General features: G+C 46.1%; 1 protein-coding gene across 2 annotated transcripts; it reads right to left on the bottom strand.

Annotated features, from left to right (window-relative positions):
• Window positions 1-10,192: 10,192 nt before the first annotated feature.
• On the bottom strand, window positions 10,193-18,988 carry PIGV (phosphatidylinositol glycan anchor biosynthesis class V). Of its 2 annotated transcripts, none has more exons than XM_055331937.1 (5): window positions 18,801-18,988; window positions 18,003-18,096; window positions 16,127-16,261; window positions 12,363-13,484; window positions 10,193-10,999 (listed from the first exon to the last, which is right to left on the bottom strand). In XM_055331937.1, the coding sequence occupies exons 3-5, from the start codon at window positions 16,202-16,204 to the stop codon at window positions 10,718-10,720; spliced, it is 1,482 nt and encodes a 493-aa protein (XP_055187912.1). In that variant the 5' UTR covers window positions 16,205-16,261; window positions 18,003-18,096; window positions 18,801-18,988; the 3' UTR covers window positions 10,193-10,717. The 2 variants fall into 2 exon arrangements, with proteins under 2 accessions (XP_055187912.1, XP_055187913.1); XM_055331938.1 differs by having other exon boundaries at window positions 18,868-18,988.
• Between the last annotated feature and the right edge of the window lie 2,190 nt (window positions 18,989-21,178).

Here is a 21,178-nt window from a genome sequence, read left to right as displayed (position 1 = left end):
TAAGACTGAAAAAGGTCTTGAAAGATGTTAACACCTGTAAGGCAAATATCAGCTGAAGAGTGTGGCCTTCTCTCTTATCATTTCACATGACTTTGGTGTAGCCATCATTACATTAAGAGTGAGATGGGAGGGGAGTGCCTGGGTGGCTCATTCAGTTAAGTGTCCAACTCTTGATTTTGGCTCAGGTTGTGATCTCAGAGTTGTGAGATCAAGCCCCGGGTCAGGCTCTGCACTCAGCGTGGAGTCAGCTTGAGATTCTCTCCCTCTCTCTCAGCCTCTCCCCCCACTCACATGCACTTGTGCTCTTTCAATAATTTTTTTTTTTAAAGAGTGAGGCAAGAAGTGTCAAAGCAAATAAATACATTAGCTTGATAATTCTATCTAGGAAAGAACTTGAGAGTGGTTAGTCTCACATGCATCTGGAAGCAAACAGAGCAAAAACCTGTTGTAATAATTTTGCAGTCAGTCTGGCTAAGCCAGAATACACAGATATGTGGTCAGATATTATTCTGGATGTTTCTGTGAAGGTATTTTAAAGGTGAGATTAACATTTTTAAAAATATTTTTTAAAAGATTTTATTTATTTATTCATGAGAGACACAGAGAGAGGCAGAGACATAGGCAGAGGGAGAAGCAGGCTCCTCACAGGGAACCCGTTGTGGGACTCCATCCCTAAACTGGGATCACGCCCTGAGCCAAAGGCAGAGGCTCAACCACTGAGCCACCCAGGTGTCCCTAAAATATTTTTTAAAGTAATCTCCACACACAACGTGGGGCTCCAACTCATGACCTCAAGGTCAAAAGTCACATGCTCCACCAACTGGACCAGCCAGGTGTCCCATAAGATAAGGTTAGACTAACATTTATTTTATTTTTTTTAAGATTTTATTTATTTATTCATGAGAGACACAGAGATAGAGAGAGGCAGAGACACAGGCAGAGGGAGAAGCAGGCTCCCTGCAGGGAGCCCGACGTGGGACTCGATCCCGGGACTCCTGGATCACGCCCTGGGCCGAAGGCAGGTGCTAAACCGCTGAGCCACCCAGGCATCCCTAGACTAACATTTAAATCAGTAGACTTGGGGCAGCCCTGGTGGCCCAGCGGTTTAGTGCCACCTTCAGCCCGGGGTGTGATTCTGGAGACCCGGGATCGAGTCCCACGTCAGGCTTCCCGCACAGAGCCTGCTTCTCCCTCTGCCTGTCTCTGTCTCTCTCTGTCTCTCTCTCTCTGTCATGAATAAATAAATAAAATCTTTAAAATAAATAAATAAATCAGTAGACTTTAGTAAAGCAGGTTATTCTTCATAAAGTAGGTGGGCCTCATCTAATCAGTCAAAGGCCTTAATAGAAAAAAAAAAGATTGACTTCCCCTAAGAAAGAGGGAATTCTGCCAAGGAGGCTGCCTTCAGACTTGAATGGCCTACCAACTCCTCCATGGTGCCTAGCCACTGGCCTACCCTGCAGATTTTGGACTTGCCAGCCTCTGTAATCACGAGCCAGTTATCTCCCCTACACTATATGCACACACACACATATATAAATATACAACGGGCAGCCCCGGTGGCGCAGCGGTTTAGCGCCACCTGCAGCCCAGGCGTGATCCTGGAGACCCCGGATGGAGTCCCATGTCAGGCTCTCTGCATGGAGCCTGCTTCTCCCTCTGCCTGTGTCTCTGCCTCTCTTTCTCTCTGTGTCTCTATGAATATAAATAAATAATAAACAAACAAACAAACAAACAACCCATTTGTTATGTTTCTCTAGAGAACTCTGACTTATATAACAAAAAGATTTTGAGAGGGCAGCCCGGGTGGCTCAGCTGTTTAGCGCCGCCTTTGGCCCGGGGCCTGATCCTGGAGACCCAGGATCGAGTCCAACGACGGACTCCTGCATGGGGCCTGCTTCTCCCTCTGCCTGTGTCTTTGCCTCTCTCTGTGTCTCTCATGATAAATAAATAAAATCTTTAAAAAAAAAAAGATTTTGAGGCAATTGTATTGCCAAAGAAACCATGAACCCAAATTTTAAAAAGCTTTGTCAAAAATTAATTAATTAATTAATTAAAAAGGCTTTGTCTAAAATTCATATGAAATCTCGAGAGATGCTGAATAGCCAAAACAATTTTGAACAAGAAGGATAAATTGAAGTTCTCATACTTCGTGATTTCAAAATGTACTGCAAAGCTATAGGAATCAAAACAGTATGGTACCAGCATAAAGATGGACATACAGACCAATGGAATAAATTAAAGAACCTAGAAATAAATCCTTGCATATATATATGGTCAGATAGTTTCAACAAAGGCTCCAAGACCAATCAATGGGGAAAAAACAGTCTTTTCAACAAATAGTGCTGGGAAAACTGGAGATCCACATGAAAAGAAGGAAATTAGATTTTTGTCTCACATCACATATAAAAATTAACCCCCAATGGATAAAAGTTCTAAACATAAGAGCTAAAATCATAAAACTCTCAGAAGAAAACAAAGAACAAAACTTCATGACCCTGGATTTGGCAATGACTCTGCAAATAATACTGAAAGCATGGGCAACAAGAGAAAAGTGGATAAATTGGACTTCATCAAAATTAAAACCTTTTGGGTATCAAATGACACTATGAACAAAGTGATAAGGCAGCCAGGCAACCTATGGAATGGGAGAAAATATTTGCAAATCATATATCTGATTAATATACAAAATATATAGGGATCCCTGGGTGGCGCAGCGGTTTGGCGCCTGCCTTTGGCCCAGGGCGCGATCCTGGAGACCCGGGATCGAATCCCACATCGGGCTCCCGGTGCATGGAGCCTGCTTCTCCCTCTGCCTGTGTCTCTGCCTCTCTCTCTCTCTCTCTCTCTCTATCATAAATAAATAAAAATTTAAAAAAAATATACAAAATATATAAAGAACTCTAGCAACTCAACAACAAAAAACAAGTGACCTGATTTAAAAATGGACAAAGGAGGACAGCCCCGGTGGCGCAGCAGTTTGGCACCGCCTGCAGCCTGGGGTATGATCCTGGAGACCTGGGATTGAGTCCCATGTCGGGCTCCCTGCATGGAGCCTGCTTCTCCCTCTGCCTGTGTCTCTGTCTCTCATGAATAAATAAATAAATAATATTTTTTAAAAAATGGACAAAGGATCTCAACAAACATTTCCCCAAAGATATATATTTCATGTGCCAATAAGCAGACGAAAAGATGCTCAACATCACTTATCATTAGGGAAATACAAAATCAAAATGTCAATGACATACCACCTCACACCCACTAGGATTGCTACTATTTTTTTTAATTTTTTTAAAAAAGATTTTATTTATTTATTCATGAGAGACACACAGAGAGAGAGAGAGAGGCAGAAGCAGGCCCCATGCAGGGAGCCTGACATGGGACTCAGTCCTGGGTTGTCCAGGATCAGGCCCTGGGCCAAAGGCGGTGCTAAACCACTGAGCCACCTGGGCTGCCCCAGATCGCTATTATCTAAAACAGAACAGGCTCAGTGGTTGAGTGCCTGTCTTTGGCTCAGGCAGTGATCCCAGAGTCCCGGGATCAAGTCCCATATTGGGCTCCCTGCACGAAGCCTGCTTCTCCCTCTGCCTATGTCTCTGCCTCTCTCTCTGTCTTATGAATAAATTTCTTTAAAATCTTTAAAAAAAATAAAATGAATAAAAAAATTTTTTAAAGTAATAAAAAATAAATAAATACATAAATAAATAAATAAATAAATAAAATAAAATAAAATAAAATAAAACGAACAAAACAGGGGTGCCTGGCTGGCTCAAAGAGCATGCTACTCTTAATCTCAGGGTCATGAGTTCAAGTCCCATGTTGGGTGTGAAGCCTACTTTAAAAAGTAAAACAAGTGGGGATCCCTGGGTGGCGCAGCGGTTTGGAGCCTGCCTTTGGCCCAGGGTGCGATCCTGGAGACCTGGGATCGAGTCCCATGTCGGGCTCCCGGTGCGTGGAGCCTGCTTCTCCATCTGCCTGTGTCTCTGCCTCTCTCTCTCTCTCTCTGTGTGACTATCATAAATAAATAAAAAAGTAAAAAAAAAAAAGTAAAACAAGTGTTGGTGAGGATGTGAAGAACTTTGATTCTTTGTGCATTGCTCATGGAAATGTAAAATAGCATAGCTGCTATGGAATATAGCATGACAATTCCTCAAAAAAATTAAACATAGAATTACCATATGATCCAGCAATTCCAATTTTGGGTCTATACCCAAAAGAATTGAAAGCAGGGACTTGAACAGAAACTTGTCTACCAATGTTCACAGCAGCATCATTCATAATAGCCAAAAGGTGGAAGCAACCAAACTATCCACTGATCAATGAATGGGTAAACAAAATGTGGTATATTCATACAATGAAATATTATTCAGCCATGGAAAGAAAGGACAATTTGACACATGCTACAGTATGGATCAACCTTGAAGACATTATGTGAAGTAGAATAAGCTTGTCACCAAAGGACAAAGACTGTGATAGAGCAGTCAGATTCATAGAGACATAAAGTAGAATGATGACTGCCAGAAGCTGGGAGGGTAGGGGAAAAGGGGTGATACTGCTGAATGGGTATCAAGTTTTAGTTTGAGAAGATGAAGAAGTTCCAGAGATGGATGGTTGTGCTTGTTGCACAATAATATGAATATACTAATCCACTGAAGGTTACACTTCAAAGTGATTAAAATGGCAAATTTTGTTATGTATATTTTAGTACACACACACACACACACACACACACACACACAAACATGCATGGGTGCCTCTGGCTGGCTAAGATCTAAAATCACTTTTAGATCCCCTATGCTGGCACCAGCAGGAAGGGAACCATGATCGCTGCACATTCTCCAAGGAGGTCATCCATCTCAGACGTGGCCATGAAGGGATAGTCAAGAAGCCAGAGAGCTCAGCCAGGAGGCAAGGAGAAGGTTGGATAGAGGAGTCCCTTCCAGAACAAATTAAGGTCTAATCAAGGAATGCCCCCACCCTCAGCCCCAGGGAAGGGGACTTTGTCAGTCTGACCAGGGAGATTCAGAACTGCTTTGGACCAGAGACTGCTATACATCTTCAATTCTTTCCTTTCCTGGCTAGATGTCTGTATTGAGGTTATTCTTGCTCTACCATTATATATTTTGTTTTTTTAGTTCATAAGGAACCATATCAGAAGCTGAGAGACATGGAGCTGAATTTAGTGACTGGATGGGATTTGAGGTTATCTCCCTTAGGAAGGGGTGTGTTCTCTCTGTGAGAAGAGCAAAAACAGGTATTTGGCTTAGAAAGACAGAGACAGACTGGAACACACAAGAAGTCTGTGTTTTCTTCTTCCTAAACCCACATCCAGACTTCATGTCCCGTCCCACTAGAGTTGCCAGATTTAGCAAATAAAAACACAGGATGCCCAGTGAAATTTGAATTTCAGATAAACAAAAAAAATTTCTTAGTATAAGTATATCCTGTGCAACATTTGGGACATAATTATACAGGAAAAAAATATGTATTTACCCAAAATTCAAATTTCACTGAGCATCCTGTATTTCAACTGGCAACCCTACTTCTCAGCCTCCCTTGCAGTTATATGTGATGTGTGACTGAGGCTAGGGGCATGAAATGGGACTGATGTCCATTTCTCCCAGACCTGGCCTCTTAAAACCTCTGAAAGCAAAGGACTCGGAGCATCTAGATGAGGGGAGAGTCACAAAATGGAAGAAGCCCAGGTCCCAAATGATTGGGTAGAACAGGCCTCCCTCCCCAAACCTGCACAAGCTTACGATGTAAACAAGAAAGGAACTTTTATGATGAAGCCACTGAGTTTTGGAAGTTGTTTATTACAGCAGATAGTCTATCTTGAATAATATCTCTAATCCCTAAATTCAATAGCTCTTCTAATCCTTTTCTTAATAGTATATGACCCTGGTAATCATTTCTTTCTTCTTCAAACACTTTCTTCCCTGATACTATTTTTTTCTAGTCCTTTAATGATGATGATGGTGAAAGGAGAAGGAAGAGGAGGAGGAAGAAAGAGGAATAGCTACCATTCATGATGTTTTTACTGTGGGCCACGGGCTGTGCTAGTGCTTTATCTAGTGTCTCATTTAATCCTCATAACTACTCTGTGTGGTGGGTGCTATCAACCCCATTTTGGAGGTGAGAAAACAGGTTTAGAGAAGTTAAATCACTTGCCCAAGGTCCCACAAGCCTTCTCTCTCTACATTTTTCCTTTTGACGATCCCATCCAATATCATGGCGGCTGTAATGTCTGTGTGGATGGCTCACTGACTTTTCTTTGTCTCCACTTCCACATTTCCTGGCCTATCAATGTGCTGTTGGCACTGCAAACTCAGCATATTCCAACTATACAGCTACTCCTTTGTCATACTGTTCTAAATACTTTTCATTTGTGGCACCTGGGTGGCTCAGTCGGTTGAGTGTCTACCTTCAGCTCTGGTCATGATCCTGGAGTCCTGGGATGGAGCCCCATGTTAGGCTCCCTGCTCAGTGGGAAGTCTGCTTCTCCCTCTCTCACTCCCGCTGCTTGCATATTCTCTGTGTGTGTCTGTCAAATAAGTACGTGAAATCATTAAAAAAATAAAATACTTTTCATTTAATTTCCATGATAACCCTGAGATAATGTTATTCATATCTATGAGGTGGAGTGTTATCCACATTTCACAGATGAGTAAACTGAGGCTCAGAGATTCAGTAGCTGGCTCACATTGATACATCAGTCCACAGCAGCTCTCAATGATAATACCTCAGTCCTACTCACACTGAGCTCTCCCTGTCCTGTTCTGCTGCCTGCTTCCTATACTCATTCTCTGCCCTTAACTTTCAAATCCTTTCCATCTTTTAGGGTCTAATTCAAAGGCTATTTCCCCACCAAGTCTGTTCAGGTATTCTAAGATAGAAGGGATCTCCACCTTGTGTGAATTTACAGAGGACTTACTCTGTACTTATCTTTTCATAAGCATACAAACAAAACTTTAATTCCTTCTCATCATAAAAAGTTCAAGGAGGGAGATACAGAGTGAGAAGTTTATGTGGCCCTTTGGTCCCCAGAGTTTACCAGTTTCTTCTTTTTTTTTTTTTCTAAGATTTTATTTATGGGGCAGCCCGGGTGGCGCAGCGGTTTAGCACCACCTTCAGCCCAGGGCATGATCCTGGAGACCTGGAATCGAGTCCCACATCAGGCTTCCTGCATGGAGCCTGTTTCTCCCTCTGCCTGTGTCTCTGCCCGCCCCCTCTCTGTCTCTCATGAATAAATAAAATCTTTTTTTTTAATTTATTTATTTATGAGAGAGAGAGAGAGAGAGAGAGAGAGAGAGAGGCAGAGACATAGGCAGAGGGAGAAGCAGGCTCCATGCACCGGGAGCCCGATATGGGATTCGATCCCGGGTCTCCAGGATCGCGCCCTGAGCCAAAGGCAGGCGCCAAACCGCTGCGCCACCCAGGGATCCCTAAAATCTTTTTTTTAAAAAAAGATTTTATTTATGTATTTGAGAGAGATAGTGCACACAAGTGGGGGGCGGAGCAGGGGAGAGAAATAGACTTCCCACTGAGCAGGGAGCCAGATACATGGAGGGCTCAATCCAAGGACCCTGGGATCATGACCTGAATCAAAGGTAGACACTTAACCAACTGAACCACCCAGGTGTCCCTGTCAGTTTCTTTTCTTTTCTTTTTTAAAGATTTGATTTACCTATTCATGAAAGACAGAGGCAGAGACACAGGCAGAGGGAGAACCAGGCTCCATGCAGGGAGCCCAATATGGGACTCGATCCAGGCATTCTGGGATCACACCCTGAGCCAAAGGCAGAGGCTCAACCGCTGAGCCACCCAGGTGTCCCGTCCCTATCAGTTTCTATCTTGATTAAAGTTTCTGTGTATCTGCTACTAAATCTATTAGATAATTATTTGAGGACAGGAGGTATAGAGAGTCATCTTTAGTTCCTAAAATAGGCATTCATAAACAATTGTTGAAGGAATTGATCAATTTCAAATCCTGTGAGCCTGCACACACTACATTTTTAGATGAAGGTGAGAAGGTCGTTCAGGAAAAGAAGTGATTTTTTCCCCAAGGGGACTGGTAAAGACATGTCAAACACTCCCTCTCCTCCCACCTTCATTAAAGAACAAAAAAGCATCTACTTCTTAGGTGTATGAAGCGTCTGGTTTCTGTTTTAGCTGGGTCTCAGAAGGAAATGACTTTTCTCTGAAATTGTAGACGCCCAACCCAGCTGCAGCATTGTTAGGCCTCAGGGTAAACAGGAAGCTTCCCGCCTTGGGCCCTTCATGTCCCTCTCCCAGACTATTAAAGACTGTTAATAGGATGGTAAAAGGACAGCTGCTGGCCATAAAATCAGCCCATTCCTTAGATCCTTGGAGAACAGCAACTAGATTCCTCCAAGTTCAGAGAGAAAACTGTGTCTGTCTGCAAGTCACACACCAGGTTAGTCCACCTAGCTGGGGTCCTCAGTTATCTCCTCTATGTTCAACTGTAGCCATAATGGCCTTTGCAGCATACCAGTGTGGTTCCTTGGTATTAGTTGAGAAGGTGGAATTTCCATTTATAGGGTTTCTGGTCCTTGAATGTATTTGTGGGAGCAATCTGTCCTGAATATCCCCCAAAAAGAGAGAAAGAGGAGAATCCATGAGAGCAAAGGATCTAGTGCTCCTATCTCTGCAATACAGAGCTGAAACAGGACCTCAAGTCTTCCTGCACACAGGGTGGAAGTCCCTGGATTTGCAGCTGTTGGTGAGGAGGGAGGGAGCAATTTCTGCCAACTGGAGGGACACTAGGGCAGGGGTTATCCTCTTTTGCCAAGAAGGGCACTCGGGTGTCTTGGCAGAAGGCAGAGGGCTGCCCCAATCTGCGTGTACATTTTCAGAAGCATTTGACTCTGGACCAAATGCTCTCAGCTGTGCTAAAGCTGGGGCAATGGATGGGAAATGCTTATTGGCCAGGCTGACTAGAGGCTCCAACAGAGGGTGTTGGGGCTCAGCCAGGAGCTTCCCTTCAGCTGGCAAGTTTAGCTTTCTGTCATGGTCAGAGGGAGTGTGTCAAAATTCCAATTCTCAGTGCTCTCCAGAAGCTATGATTACCCATCTATTTTGAAGTTTCTGCTTGTTGGAATTTTTGGCTCAAATAGGGAATGAGTGGTGATGATGCAAAGCCTCTTACCTCGCTCAAAGAATGAGCAAAAAGAGCTCAGCAGGAGTCAATGCTCTTACTACCAGCACAGTGATGGGCTCATAACCAAATGGGGACCAGGAAGATAATATTTCATTCAACCTTGGACTGTGCAACAATTTATGAATTCATGCTGCCTTGTTGGCATCTCTGACCCATGTCTACCAATCAAGTAAGCACAGACCCTCGGGCACAGCAGGAAAACCAGTCACAGCTCAGACGATTTACTTGCCTGGAGCAGATTTACTTACACAGAACAAGGAACCTTATTTGCCAGGTGTCGCTGCTTTTCTTCTTTCAGAGGAAAGGTCACTTAAGTTACTCCTCAGAGTTGCACCCAAGGAGGGAGAGTTTCTTTAGAGCATTGAAAGCAGGAGAACAGGATATTTTCTCCTAAAATCACGTTTGAACTTCTACCTGAGTGTTTAGACTGGGATGATTCCATTCTTAAAGCAGCTCTTAAAATCTTAAAGCAGAAAGGGACCTACTATATTATGTGGCCCACCCCCTCACCTCTCCCAGTACACTAATATCTCCCCCAGTTTCAGAAGAGGTCACTGGGGCTGTGAAAACTCTGCCAGGGTCACACAGCTGATAAGTGGGGCTCTCCTGAGAAGACTAGAATCCAAGTCTCCTGCCTCTTTGTGCAATGTTCATTTTACCATGACTTTTTCCCTAAGTATTTTGTTTTATTTTTAAAAACGTAATTCAAGGGCACGTGGGTTAACTTGGTTGGTTAAGTGTTCGACTCTTGATCTCAGCTCAGGTTAGTGATGTGAGTTCAAGTCCTACCCAGTGTGGAGCCTACTTAAAAAGAAGCAAATAAGGGCAGCCCCGGTGGCGCAGCAGTTTAGCACCGCCTGCAGCCCAGGATGTGATCCTGGAGACCCAGGATTGAGTCCCATGTCGGGCTCCCTACATGGAGCCTGCTTCTCCCTCTGCTTCTCTCTCTCTCTGTGTCTCTATGAATAAATAAATAAAATCTTAAAGAAAAGAAGAAAATAAGTAAATAAATTCATTGCACAATCAAAAGTTGTTTAATTTGCATATCAAGATTTTTTCATATAAATAAATAAACAAATCATGACAATAATAGAAACAATATCCCATTTAGAAAAGATGGCCCTACTTTATTTATTACTGCCAGTACACTTGTTCAGGCCTCCATCATCATGTGTCAACTATTACCAGCCTATCAGCTAGAGCCATTGATGAAACTCATATTCAAATAATTTACATTTAAATTTACATGTGGGTCAGTGGTGAGTTTACAATCATCTCTGCTATGCTTGGTTGACAAGACAAATCCAAGTGTACTTTAAACCTAGAGTAAGATTTCTTCCCTTACAGAGAAAACAGTTACTGCTCTAAAATTTGCCACAGCCAGGACCATATGGGGGCTCTCCCGTAGCTCACATTCTTCCCATCCCTGATCAACCTTCAGAGAGACTGGAAGTTCCTAAAGGAAAGATCAAGGGTCTCAGGGAAGCACACACAGTTCTAGTGTGTATTTGTACTTCCAGACCCTGAGATTCCAGGTCATGTCCAAGGTAGGAAGTTGCAATGTAGGAGTAGTCCCAAGAGCCAGTAAGACAGGAAGTAGCCCAGAATACATCGTGTGACCAGTGAACAGGCTTTCCAGTTGTATAGAAGTCCCACAAGAGAATTTCTGGGAACCTTTTGTCTTGCTACAGATTCCCCTGCAAGTGGCTTCCAAGGCACAGTCTCTGGGGATCTCAGCAGTGGCTCTTGATTCTGAAGCAAATAAGCTGGAAACCAGTACACAATAGGAGTGGAGGAACCCAGAAACCTGGTGAGGACCTGGAAATCATTAAGGGGGGGGGGGGGGAAACCCACACATTTATTAGAATATCACTGCTTCAAATTGGACCAGCCTGGGGCTTCCCTGCTGCTGGGTAAACTATAGGCCCATAACTAGAAATGTATTGTTCTGGAAAAGATTTAGCAGAACTTAGAATCTGCCTTATAAAGAGCTGTGTGTGACACCAGCCAGGTGACTTCAATGTTACAAATAAGCAAAGCTATGGCTAAGTACTACAATAATGGGCCAATCAGCACTAAAAACTCTATGGGGTCCAATTTTAGCCTAGGGCCTGGACTCTAAATGCTAGGCTGTGACGTGGGGCTTTGGGAACCTGAAGTGGTTCCCTCGTCCCCCAGGGATGGCAAAACAGGAGGGAAAAGGGGGCAGAGGATCCTGTGGTTCAACATTTTCCCTCCTAGAGGAATTCAGAGCCAAGTCTCCACATGGCCTCCCTCATCTAAGCTGGAAACTCTAAGCTGTGCTGGCACTCACTCTACTAGTTAATCCAGCTACAAACACAGAATGCTACTTTCTATTTCCCCTGTGCCTCTTACTCATACAACTCAGAAAACTTTACAAACAGTCAATGTGCGCCTCCAAGAGGCAGAAGCTGTTAAGGAGTGGCCAGCATGGAGGAAAAAACTTTCACGGGGTTATGTGGGAACTGGGGCCCTAGCCAGGAATAAAAACATTTAAAGTATCAAAGGCTTCCCATCCCTCTGTCCATCCCCCACCCCACCCCAAACATTGCACAAGGGATCTTCTCAAAGACTGAACACCTGCCAGAGCTGAGAGTGCCTTGAGTCAACATTCCAGTAGACACTCAGTGTAACAGGACAGGAGGGGAAGGTCCCGAGCTCTCCTCTGTGCTTATTCCTTTATCTCAGTCACATCAGATCCTTCCACAACTCTTGTGTCTCTGCACACACACCCTTCATTTTCCCAGAATATTCTTCCTCTGCCTCTTAAATGCAATTCCTTCTTACTCTTTAGGACCCAGCCTTAAAATGACTCCCTCAACTCCTTCGGTCCATTAGCTACTTTTTCCTCTGCATTTCCACAATACTTTATCTGAAAACAGCAGCTCCTCTTCCATCCCACTGTACTAGAATTTTATCTGTCAAATGTCTATCTCCTCACTTTTACTATGAGACCCACTAGGGCGGCAATCTTATCGCACTCATGTTCCATTCTTCAGTGGTCTGATTAGGGTCTGAACAAGGAAAGCCCCCAAATAGTTGTTGAATGAATAAATAGGTACAGGTCACTCAAATGGGAGAGACTAGCAGCCTTCCTCATCCCTGGTCAAGGGGTTTTGCCTGTATTCACACCTTTACCCCAGCCAGGAACCCACCTCACCTGGACATGCATGTAGACACCACCAAACAGCAACAGCGCTGCAGCGTGGACCAGGTACACAAACACCCGAGGACTGAGGAATCCAGGATGAGATTTCTCTCGGGTCTTACTGTTCTTGCTCCTTCGCATCCCAAGTGTAAGGCAGAGCCATGGGTGGGTGGTCACATATGTCCATGTTGCCCAGGCAACCAGTATAGCCACTGGTGCAGCCAATAGGAAATTGGGCACCTGCTTGAACTCATAGTATCGCAAAAAGCCAACATTCCAGTAGAGATCCTGGATATAGCTATATATTAAGGGAAGTTTCCAGGAGCACCAAGGTGGCTCATTTCCCTCCACAGTCCGGTAGCCCTTGTCCACAGCTAACTGCAGCAAGGGCTTAGGGATGGGGCGGGCAGAGCCTGGCAGACAGAACTGGGTGTAGGCATAATACTGAAAGAGGGCAAAGGGAAGGCCAAGTGTGAACAAAGACAGGAACACAGAGCCCATCAGCATCAAGAGCTGTCTGAGAGGATTCAGCACCATGAGAGAAGACAGAAATCCCTGGCACTGAGAATACACGAGGAAGCCAATGTTGACCAGTCCATTGGAGCGAACACCAGTGGCAAGGGCAAAGAGGAGTCCACTAGTCCAGCTTCGGCCCCTTTCCAGCTGCCCCATGGCGCTGAATGTCAGGAGGGCAAACAAAGCTTCTGAGTAACCAGCTGCCAGGAAGACATTGGCGGGGCTGAGGCAGAAGAGCAGGGCTCCATAAAAGGCCTGGCGGGGACAGCGCAAAACCAGACAGCCCAGGTCATGAAGTGCGACAGTGGCTAGCACGGAGAACAAAGAATTGAGCAATGCTACTGAGATTAACAGGCGACTCCGTAGGTTCACTAATGCCCGCAGGGGTCTCAGCAGTTCAGCTCCCACCAAGAGAGCCAGGGGGAAGCCAGGGAAGAAGGCAAAGTTATGCTCATATAGATAGCCGTGCTCAGCAATGAACAGGAAGTGTTCAGCATCCCAGTGAGACAGGCCACCCAGGAGACCTTCCACGAGTTGGTCCACAACGCCTGAGGGGGTGAGGTGAGGAGGAGAGAAGGCTTCTGCACGGTGATCTGGGATGATGGCATTGAAGAGAGCCTGTGGGATGAAGGAGAGCTAGGATTTTGGTTGAGCAACTGGAAGGCAAGAAGTACCATTTAATAAAATGAGGAAGAACAGATTTGTTAGAGGACAAGCAAGAGTTCGGTTCCAGACTAAGTTTGAGTTATACATTCCAGTGCAGAAGTCAACGAGGCAGTGAGATATTAGTAGGTCACTAGTAAGTTTGACAAGAGCTATTTCTCTATCCTCTATGGACTGGGTTCAGCAGAGAAGAGGAGAAAGAAGACAGTGCATACAGACAACTATTTGGATAAGTTTGGCTGTAAATGGGGTAGTAGTAGATGAACAATCATGTGAAAGAGAAGTATCTGTGAATGGGAATAATCCCATGGAAAGGAAACCACTGAGTATGCAGGGGAGAGAGGAGAATTGCTGGTGCAGGCAAAAGGGGGTAGGAACTGCTACACAGGTAGGGGAGCAAGCCTGAGAGAACAGCCAGGTTTAGCCCCACCTCACCGGTGAAGGCACAGAGATGCAGAGGTAGATACAGATGTGGTGGGAGCATGCCCAGGGTCACTTCTGACTGCATCTATTTTTCTGAGTTTTTGCTCAGGGAAGCAAGTTGGGGAAAAGGTGTTAAGGTCTTGAATAAAAAAACAAACACATAAAATAAGTCATCTATGACCCTAGTTCTCAAAATAGGCTGTCGTGCACTGGAATCATCTAGAGAGTTTCAAAAATACTGATGCCTGCATGTCTGGGACCTTCCCCCCGAATTAATGATTTAACCAGTAGGGGATACAGCCTCGTCACCGAGATTTTTTTTAAGCTCCCCCACGTTATTATGATGTGCAGAACAATCTGAGAGAATGGCAGGGTGCAAGGGCCAGGGAAATACACTAAGATAGCCAGGTAGCACTAAAGAACCCACTTGGGCCAAAGATCTTGAAGAGAAAGAGACTGGTCAATACAACTATGTGTTTCTCTCTGGGCATGATGCAGAAGTAGAGACAGAATGAAACTGAGCCACAGCTGAGCTTCAGTCTCGTGACTTAGCCAGGGAGAGGGAAGCAAGTGAGTTGTGCACGAATGCCTGGTGGACCATGGAATCTACCTGGGTAAGAAGGGGCACAGTAGCCATAAGGTGGGTGAGACACTGTGAAACGACGGTGGAATCAATGATTATAAGTCCTGAAGGTGTGAAAGAGCAGTTAGAACTGGGGTACTAGAGGGAGTGAGCTGGGAAGATAGGAGATAGTGGTGAGTTGTATCAGCTTTATTAATATTGAAACCACTAAGAAATCAACAGTAGTTGATTGTCAGCTACTTAAAGGAAAAGACACCATAACTTTTCATTCTCACCACCTAGCACAGTTCTTGGAACAGAGCAGGCACTTAATACAATCATGGTGGTTGAGGGAGGGGAGAAGAGATATGCTCCTTTCCAAATCAACCCTCTGAATTAGTCTTGGTTCTCTATCCCATATGCCAGTTCACAGTCCTGCCCTGGGGGGGCCTGCCAATCACTCATCTGATGCTGTTTGGAGCCATCACTGGGTCAGTTTCCCCAACCCCACAACTTGGGTATAACCCCATTCTTAGAAGGCTCTTTCTCTTTTTGGTCAGTTTCTTTATCAGGCCACTTTAAACAGTGAAAACGAATGGGACAGGAGTGACAGTAACAGATAACAGCCCCAGTCTCCAAGTTGAAGCTACTGTTGACTAAACCTGGGATGAAATAGAGGCGGCTATGCCTCATAGTGCGGGAAGGGAGAAAGGAGGTTTCCAGAAAGGAAACAGAAAATGGCATTTGTGGGGGAAGAAAGCACATGTAACTATGCTAATATAACATGCCTGCATCATTGACATACAGTCAACAACAGCACACACTGAGAACATGATAAAGTAAACACCAGGCTCTATGCTAGGCACCAGACAGAATTCATCTATGTGTGAAACTGGATTAAAATGTGTCAAGGGAGCCTTGGAGGGCAAAGGGAGTTGCAAAAGTGCAAATGCATTCCAAAGGTTGTGATGAGTGAGGCAGCAAGGGGAGACACCCCCCTCCCCTGCCCCAGGAAAGAGCTGGGGACATTGCTGACTAGCCGAATATACAGATTGTCTCAGGACAGAGCCGCTCAACTAACTGACACCATGCTCAGTCTCCTGGTAAGAGGACCCAGGGCAATGCCTTGGGCTGTCGCACCCTACAGGCATCTCTAGTTACAGAACCTCGTGGTCTATTGGAAAGAGCACTAGCTCAGGAGTTAGGAATGCTGGGGTCTGATTCTGGCCCTTGTCTAACTTGCTATGTGTCTTTAGGGAAGCCATTGAACCTTTCTGGGCCTCTGCTGGTTCACATGTAAAACAAGGGATTAATAAACCGTTTCTGGGCGCCTGGCTGGCTTGGTTGGTAGAGCATGAGACACTTGATCTTGGGGTTGTAAGTTCAGGTGCACATTAGCGTGGAGTTTACTTAAAAAAATAAATAAAATCTTTTAAAAAACACAGACCATTTCTAAGAGTCCTGCCCACCTTTCAATGATCAGGTGTAGGTGTCTATGGTTCCAACCACATGGAAGGGCACCTGGGAGGCAGAAAGACTATGGGGACGGTTCTTGGTGCCTAGCCCCATCATGTGGCAATAGCATGTTCAGGACAAAAGAGCAGAGACTGACCTGTAGCACCAGAGTCAGGACACGGCAGCTGACTGCAAACCTCAGCACCTCTTTCCTGGACTGGTCCAGGGGCCACATCCTCTCACTGCTGGGAACTCAGGGGTGCTGCTGCCAGGGCTGAGCTCCCACAGGCTTCTAAACTCCAAAACCCAAGGAAGAAATGTCATACATGGGCTGAAAATAAATTCTTCTCCCCCCCACCCCCCGACACCAAAGTAAATTCTTGAAAGCATTCTTCACAGGAGACTCTCCCTTCAGCATTACATGGCAAACTCAACTGCCTAACTGCCTAGGTGAACGAAAAGGTGTCACTTGGAAGCACTGTATTGTCAGGAAAGTTCTACATAGATAGGCATGAAGGTGGCAGCTAAGCTCACAGAAAATCTTTAAAAGCCCGCGATGTAGCCCTGTGCGGGAACTAAAGACTTGGGTTCAAGTCCTGACTCTGTCACTCACAAGTTCTCATTCAGTCCTACTGGGCCTCGGTTCTTTATGTATAAAATAGGATCCGACTGTTTTCTTTTTTCCAGCCTGTTTTCTCTCACAAAATTGTCATGATGGTGAAGTGGCCGAAAGTGTGAAGAAGTACCACCAAACCCATGTTGTGGTTACTATTATTTGGTGTGTGCCCTTTTCCTCTTGCCCAGAATAATAAACTACATCCCAAACCAGAGTCCCAAAAGTGGGGCACAGAACTCAACTGGAAGACCATAATGACTACACACTCTAGCCTCGCTCTCTGATGTGTGTTCAGCTGGTCTGTGAAATTAAGTGGAGAAGGAAAAGAAAACCACCACCCAGCAGGACTTCAGCCAGCTCACATTGCTAAAACAAACTCAGGGGGGAAGAGAGAGTCGGCTACTAGAGATGGGGAAAACTGTTATTTCCCCATCTCTTTGTTGGAATGGCAGCAATCTATAAACAACTGCAAAGCCATTCTGAGGCAAAGAATGAACTTTAAGGCTTTTATTTTATTTTTTGTTTTTAAACACAATTCCTTGGGCTAAAAGAAGTAGCAATGACTCCTAGAGAACATTCAGACACCAGTCTGGGAAGTCAGAAGTGGTGGCAAGAGCTCCAGAGGCAGCTCACTGATTTGGAGTGAACTATCCCTAAACCAAAGAACATATCAACTGAGAAATTAACAGAAATTAACTATCAAACCTTTAGGTATCATTTGTTTCTGGAATTCTTCTCTGATGCTCACTAGACTATTTGATATGCTCTCATTGTACTCTGCTTCGTCGTCTTTGCTGCTATTGCTTATTTCAGTTGCTTGCGAGGGCAGGGGCTTTGTCTATCTTGCTCCCAACCGTACCCCCAGGGCCTGGCATTACAAACAGGCATTTCAAGCCCGTGTTCTCATTGAGTGGAAGTGGCAAGAACAAGATATGGCATCACTAGTTCACTGGCTCGTGATATAAAGCCACTGCTTTAAGTATTCCTCCCACCATATCTCATGTTAAGATCAAGACCTAAGTCAGAAGCCACAGGAAAATACAGTTTCACCGGCAAGGGAGCAAGATTGGCCAATAGCAACAGTACGCTTTCCTCCGCACAAGGGGGCGCCCGCTGCCCACTCCACCACCCGGGGGCCTGGAGGAAGGGAGGGGCCGTCAACGCCACACCGGTTGGCTCATCAAAATTCAGTTCAAAGGCAAGCTTTTGAAAACCCCAGTGAGCCGCGGTAGTTTGTTAATCCACCCAACGTTTCCAGCATCTTGACTCGCGGAATGGAGAGGAATTGTAGAAACAAGTACAGCCAACCTCGCACGGCCGTCGATTCTCTATCTTCGGGTGAATTCACTTTTTCCCTTCTTTCACTTCCCACCCACATGCAGAAGAAAAGTTGGGGACAGAAAAGCGCTTAACCCACCTCTGCCTCTTCACCAGGCTTCCATTCTTCCTTTCCTCTCTCCAGAGTCAAGCTCTAGCCCCGCGACCACAGGAGACTTGTAAGCTACACTTAGCTTACAGGTAAACCAAGTAAAAAACAAAATAGAGCCAGTGAGTTGTCCCTCTTGGCTAGTTGCAGACCTCACTTCCCAACAAGCCCTTTGCGAAATCAGACACGAATTGGCAGGACACTTAGAGCAACTAGTTTACTCTATTTTCCCGTGAGATAAATATCCCCAGAGTGGTGAGTAATAAAAATCTCCATGGTTTTTACATCAGAGATCTCATTAGACCCTGTGAAGCCAGTATAATTACCATCGCCATTTTATGGATGTGGAAACTGAGGCTCATCGGGGTCAAGGGGCACACCCAGGGCTATATTTAAAGAGAATGTCATTTTTCCCCCCTTTTAGAACTTCACGGTCTTCCCACCGGCCCTCAACCGGGCCAAAGGGGATGTGCTCTTTCAGAGCCAGGGTAACGACCCAGGTCTCCCAAGTCCTAGCCCAATACTTGTCCAAAGACCGCGCATGCTCTTACTGGGCATGCTTAGGGAAGGGAAGGCCCTGAGACTCTGGGGAAGCCTGAATTGGAGCCCGGCACCCTCGGAGGAAGACCGCGTCCTTCTAGAGTGGGGAAGTCTCCATGACCCGGTCCTCGGGGCCAGAGGCGTGGCTGGCTGTGGCGAGCCAGGGGCCGCGTTCTGCCAGCCCAGCCGGGTCCGGAGACCATTCTAAACCTTTCCTTTCTAACAGAATCCCAAATAGGCAGTGGGAACCTCCTCTCCCCATAGCGGCCACGGCGCTGGAGCTACTCCCGAGGGGGCCGGCGGGGCCTGGCCGAACCTGGCCTACGGGCCGGAAGGCCGGGGAGGGCGGGAGGCTGTAAAGGAAGTGGCGGCACCGGGAGGCCGCTAGGGCGGAGGGGCGGGGCTCCCCGCTTCTCGGCGGCCTCCGCCTCATTTCCCTCGGCACGTTGAGGATCCCTCTCGCACTGACCTATATTCGCCTTTCATATCTCCTCGTCATACCTCCTTTTGTCCGCCACTATTCCCATCTTTCCTATCCTCTCCATTCTTACTCTTTCTTTCCTCCATCTTCTTTCTCATCTCCCAATTTCTTTCCATATTCCATTTTATCTTTTTTTTCATGACTCCCTCAATTCTCATATATTAATTCTCAATACTATATCCTCTAACAAATTCAACATCTCCCTACTATAATTTATATATAAAAAAAAAAAAAAAACCCCCCAACAAAAAAAAAAAACACCCCCCAAAAACCAAACAAAACCCCCCCCCCCCCCCCCCACACAAAAAAAAAAAACCCTCAAACCCCCCCCCCCCCCCCCCCCCCCCCCCCCCCCCCCCCCCCCCCCCCCCCCCCCCCCCAAAAAAATATATAATACTTTATATATACCATACTTCCCCCCCTTTCCCGTTAATTATATAAATATTTTGGCAGAGTCGGCGCTCTCGCTCGAGTCGCATCCCGCAAACATCCACTGAGTTCCCGACGCGTGTGCGCGGAGGCTCCCGGAGTTGGGGCCGCCCCGCGGCCTCTTCACAGAAGCCGGAGCCGCACTTTCCCTGCCGTCAGGCATCAACCGCTCATCACGGGGCCCGGCACACAATAGATGGTCTCTGAACAGGAGGAAAAGCTTTGGGGTTTCTGTGGCCAGCAGTGGCACCCTGCGTCCCGGGTGTGAGCAAAGTGGGGGATCCCCCTGCCTTTCCCCTCCTCCACATACCGGGGACCTCGTGTCCTACTTGGATCCTCAGCCCCACCTCAGGTGGCTAATGAGGACTGTGCAGGGCACGCCCCCCCCCTCCCCCGGACTCTTCTTCCTCATTCAAGCAGTTGCTCTCGTAGGAAGTGGGGCCAAAAAAGAAGAAGCAGCAGCAGCTAACTCAACAAAACCGGCTGTTAGGGAGGAGCGGCCAGTGGGTACCCCGTAACGGAAACTGTTAGAACAAATTTGCACCCTCCTTTCAAGGAAAGAGATAATAAATCCTTCTCCGTTGGTGGATTTCTTGTTTCTCAGGATTCCAAAGCCTTCTGTGGTTTCAGTTATCGGCCCTCTAAACGGAGCTGGGGTCTGGGTTAGCCTCTGGCCACAGCCCTGGCTGAGGGAGGGGTTTATCTTCTGCCACAGCTACTGATGTGGGTGGGAACAAAGGGATGGTTGCTATCTCTCCAGGCAAAGAAAACTAGCCTATCAGTTGGGGGGGGGGTTGGGGGGAGGGACAGGGACGGCACTCTTTGATTACAACTCATTTCAGGCTCTGAGACCTAAGCTGCCCTAAGATACTGTTGTGTGTAAGGTGGGTAAAGTAGAAATCACATGTTAGTCCTGAGTTGGAGAAGGGAAAAAAAAAAAATGGAGAAGACTCTTGCCCAGTTTTTTCAGTGACACACACTTGTTCTCAGTTCCAGAGCCTTGTGAGTGAACCGGCGAAGCTGTGGTGCACACTCGCGACCAGGGCCTAAGGTTGTGGTTGGGGCCTAAGGTTGTGGCTGGAATCTCTAGAAGTCCATGAGGCATTCTTGCAAAGACAAAACTGCTTTGTGAATTCACAAGGGAAAAAGACATGCATTCTTAAGGTTTCCTCTATGCATAACAAATTACCTTAAAAATCTGTTTGTAAAAAGGACAGGGGTCCCTTGTGACAAGTCAGAATGTTTTCTAACAGCTCAACTGCCACCCATTAGAGGTAGAACTTTGTCCAGATCTTCAGCTCTACTTTCCAGCAATTTCTCCTTCCTTTCCTTCTCTGCTGCCCACCCCCCTCCTCTTCCGCTCTGTTTCCTGTTTCATTTTCTGGCTCCTGCTCTGACAGGAAAACAAGAAAGCTGAACCTTGTGCTCTGAAAGCCCTGGCTTGTCAGAATGGGAGAAGACTAGGTGGGATGGGAGGGGGTTCTAGAAGGATCTCCAAGGCTGTAGGTAAGTAGTTGAGGAGGCAGCTCTCCAGTCTGCTTTTAGAGTCTGCAGCTAAAATGGAGCCTGCATCTACACAGGGAATCAGCTGAGCAACCAGCACTGTGGGAGAGCCAGGGAGACAGAGACATGTCCAAGGGCTCCAGAAAGACGCTATACCACCCAGGCACTCCCGTGAAGAAACAAATATCCCATACCACCAACAAATGATTTCATA

Source organism: Nyctereutes procyonoides, unplaced genomic scaffold (assembly GCF_905146905.1).
Source record: "Nyctereutes procyonoides isolate TBG_1078 unplaced genomic scaffold, NYPRO_anot_genome, whole genome shotgun sequence".
Classification (NCBI taxonomy): Eukaryota; Metazoa; Chordata; class Mammalia; order Carnivora; family Canidae; genus Nyctereutes; species Nyctereutes procyonoides.
The sequence above is the reverse complement of the archived record's forward strand: the minus strand, read 5'-3'. Positions and strand labels throughout refer to the sequence as shown.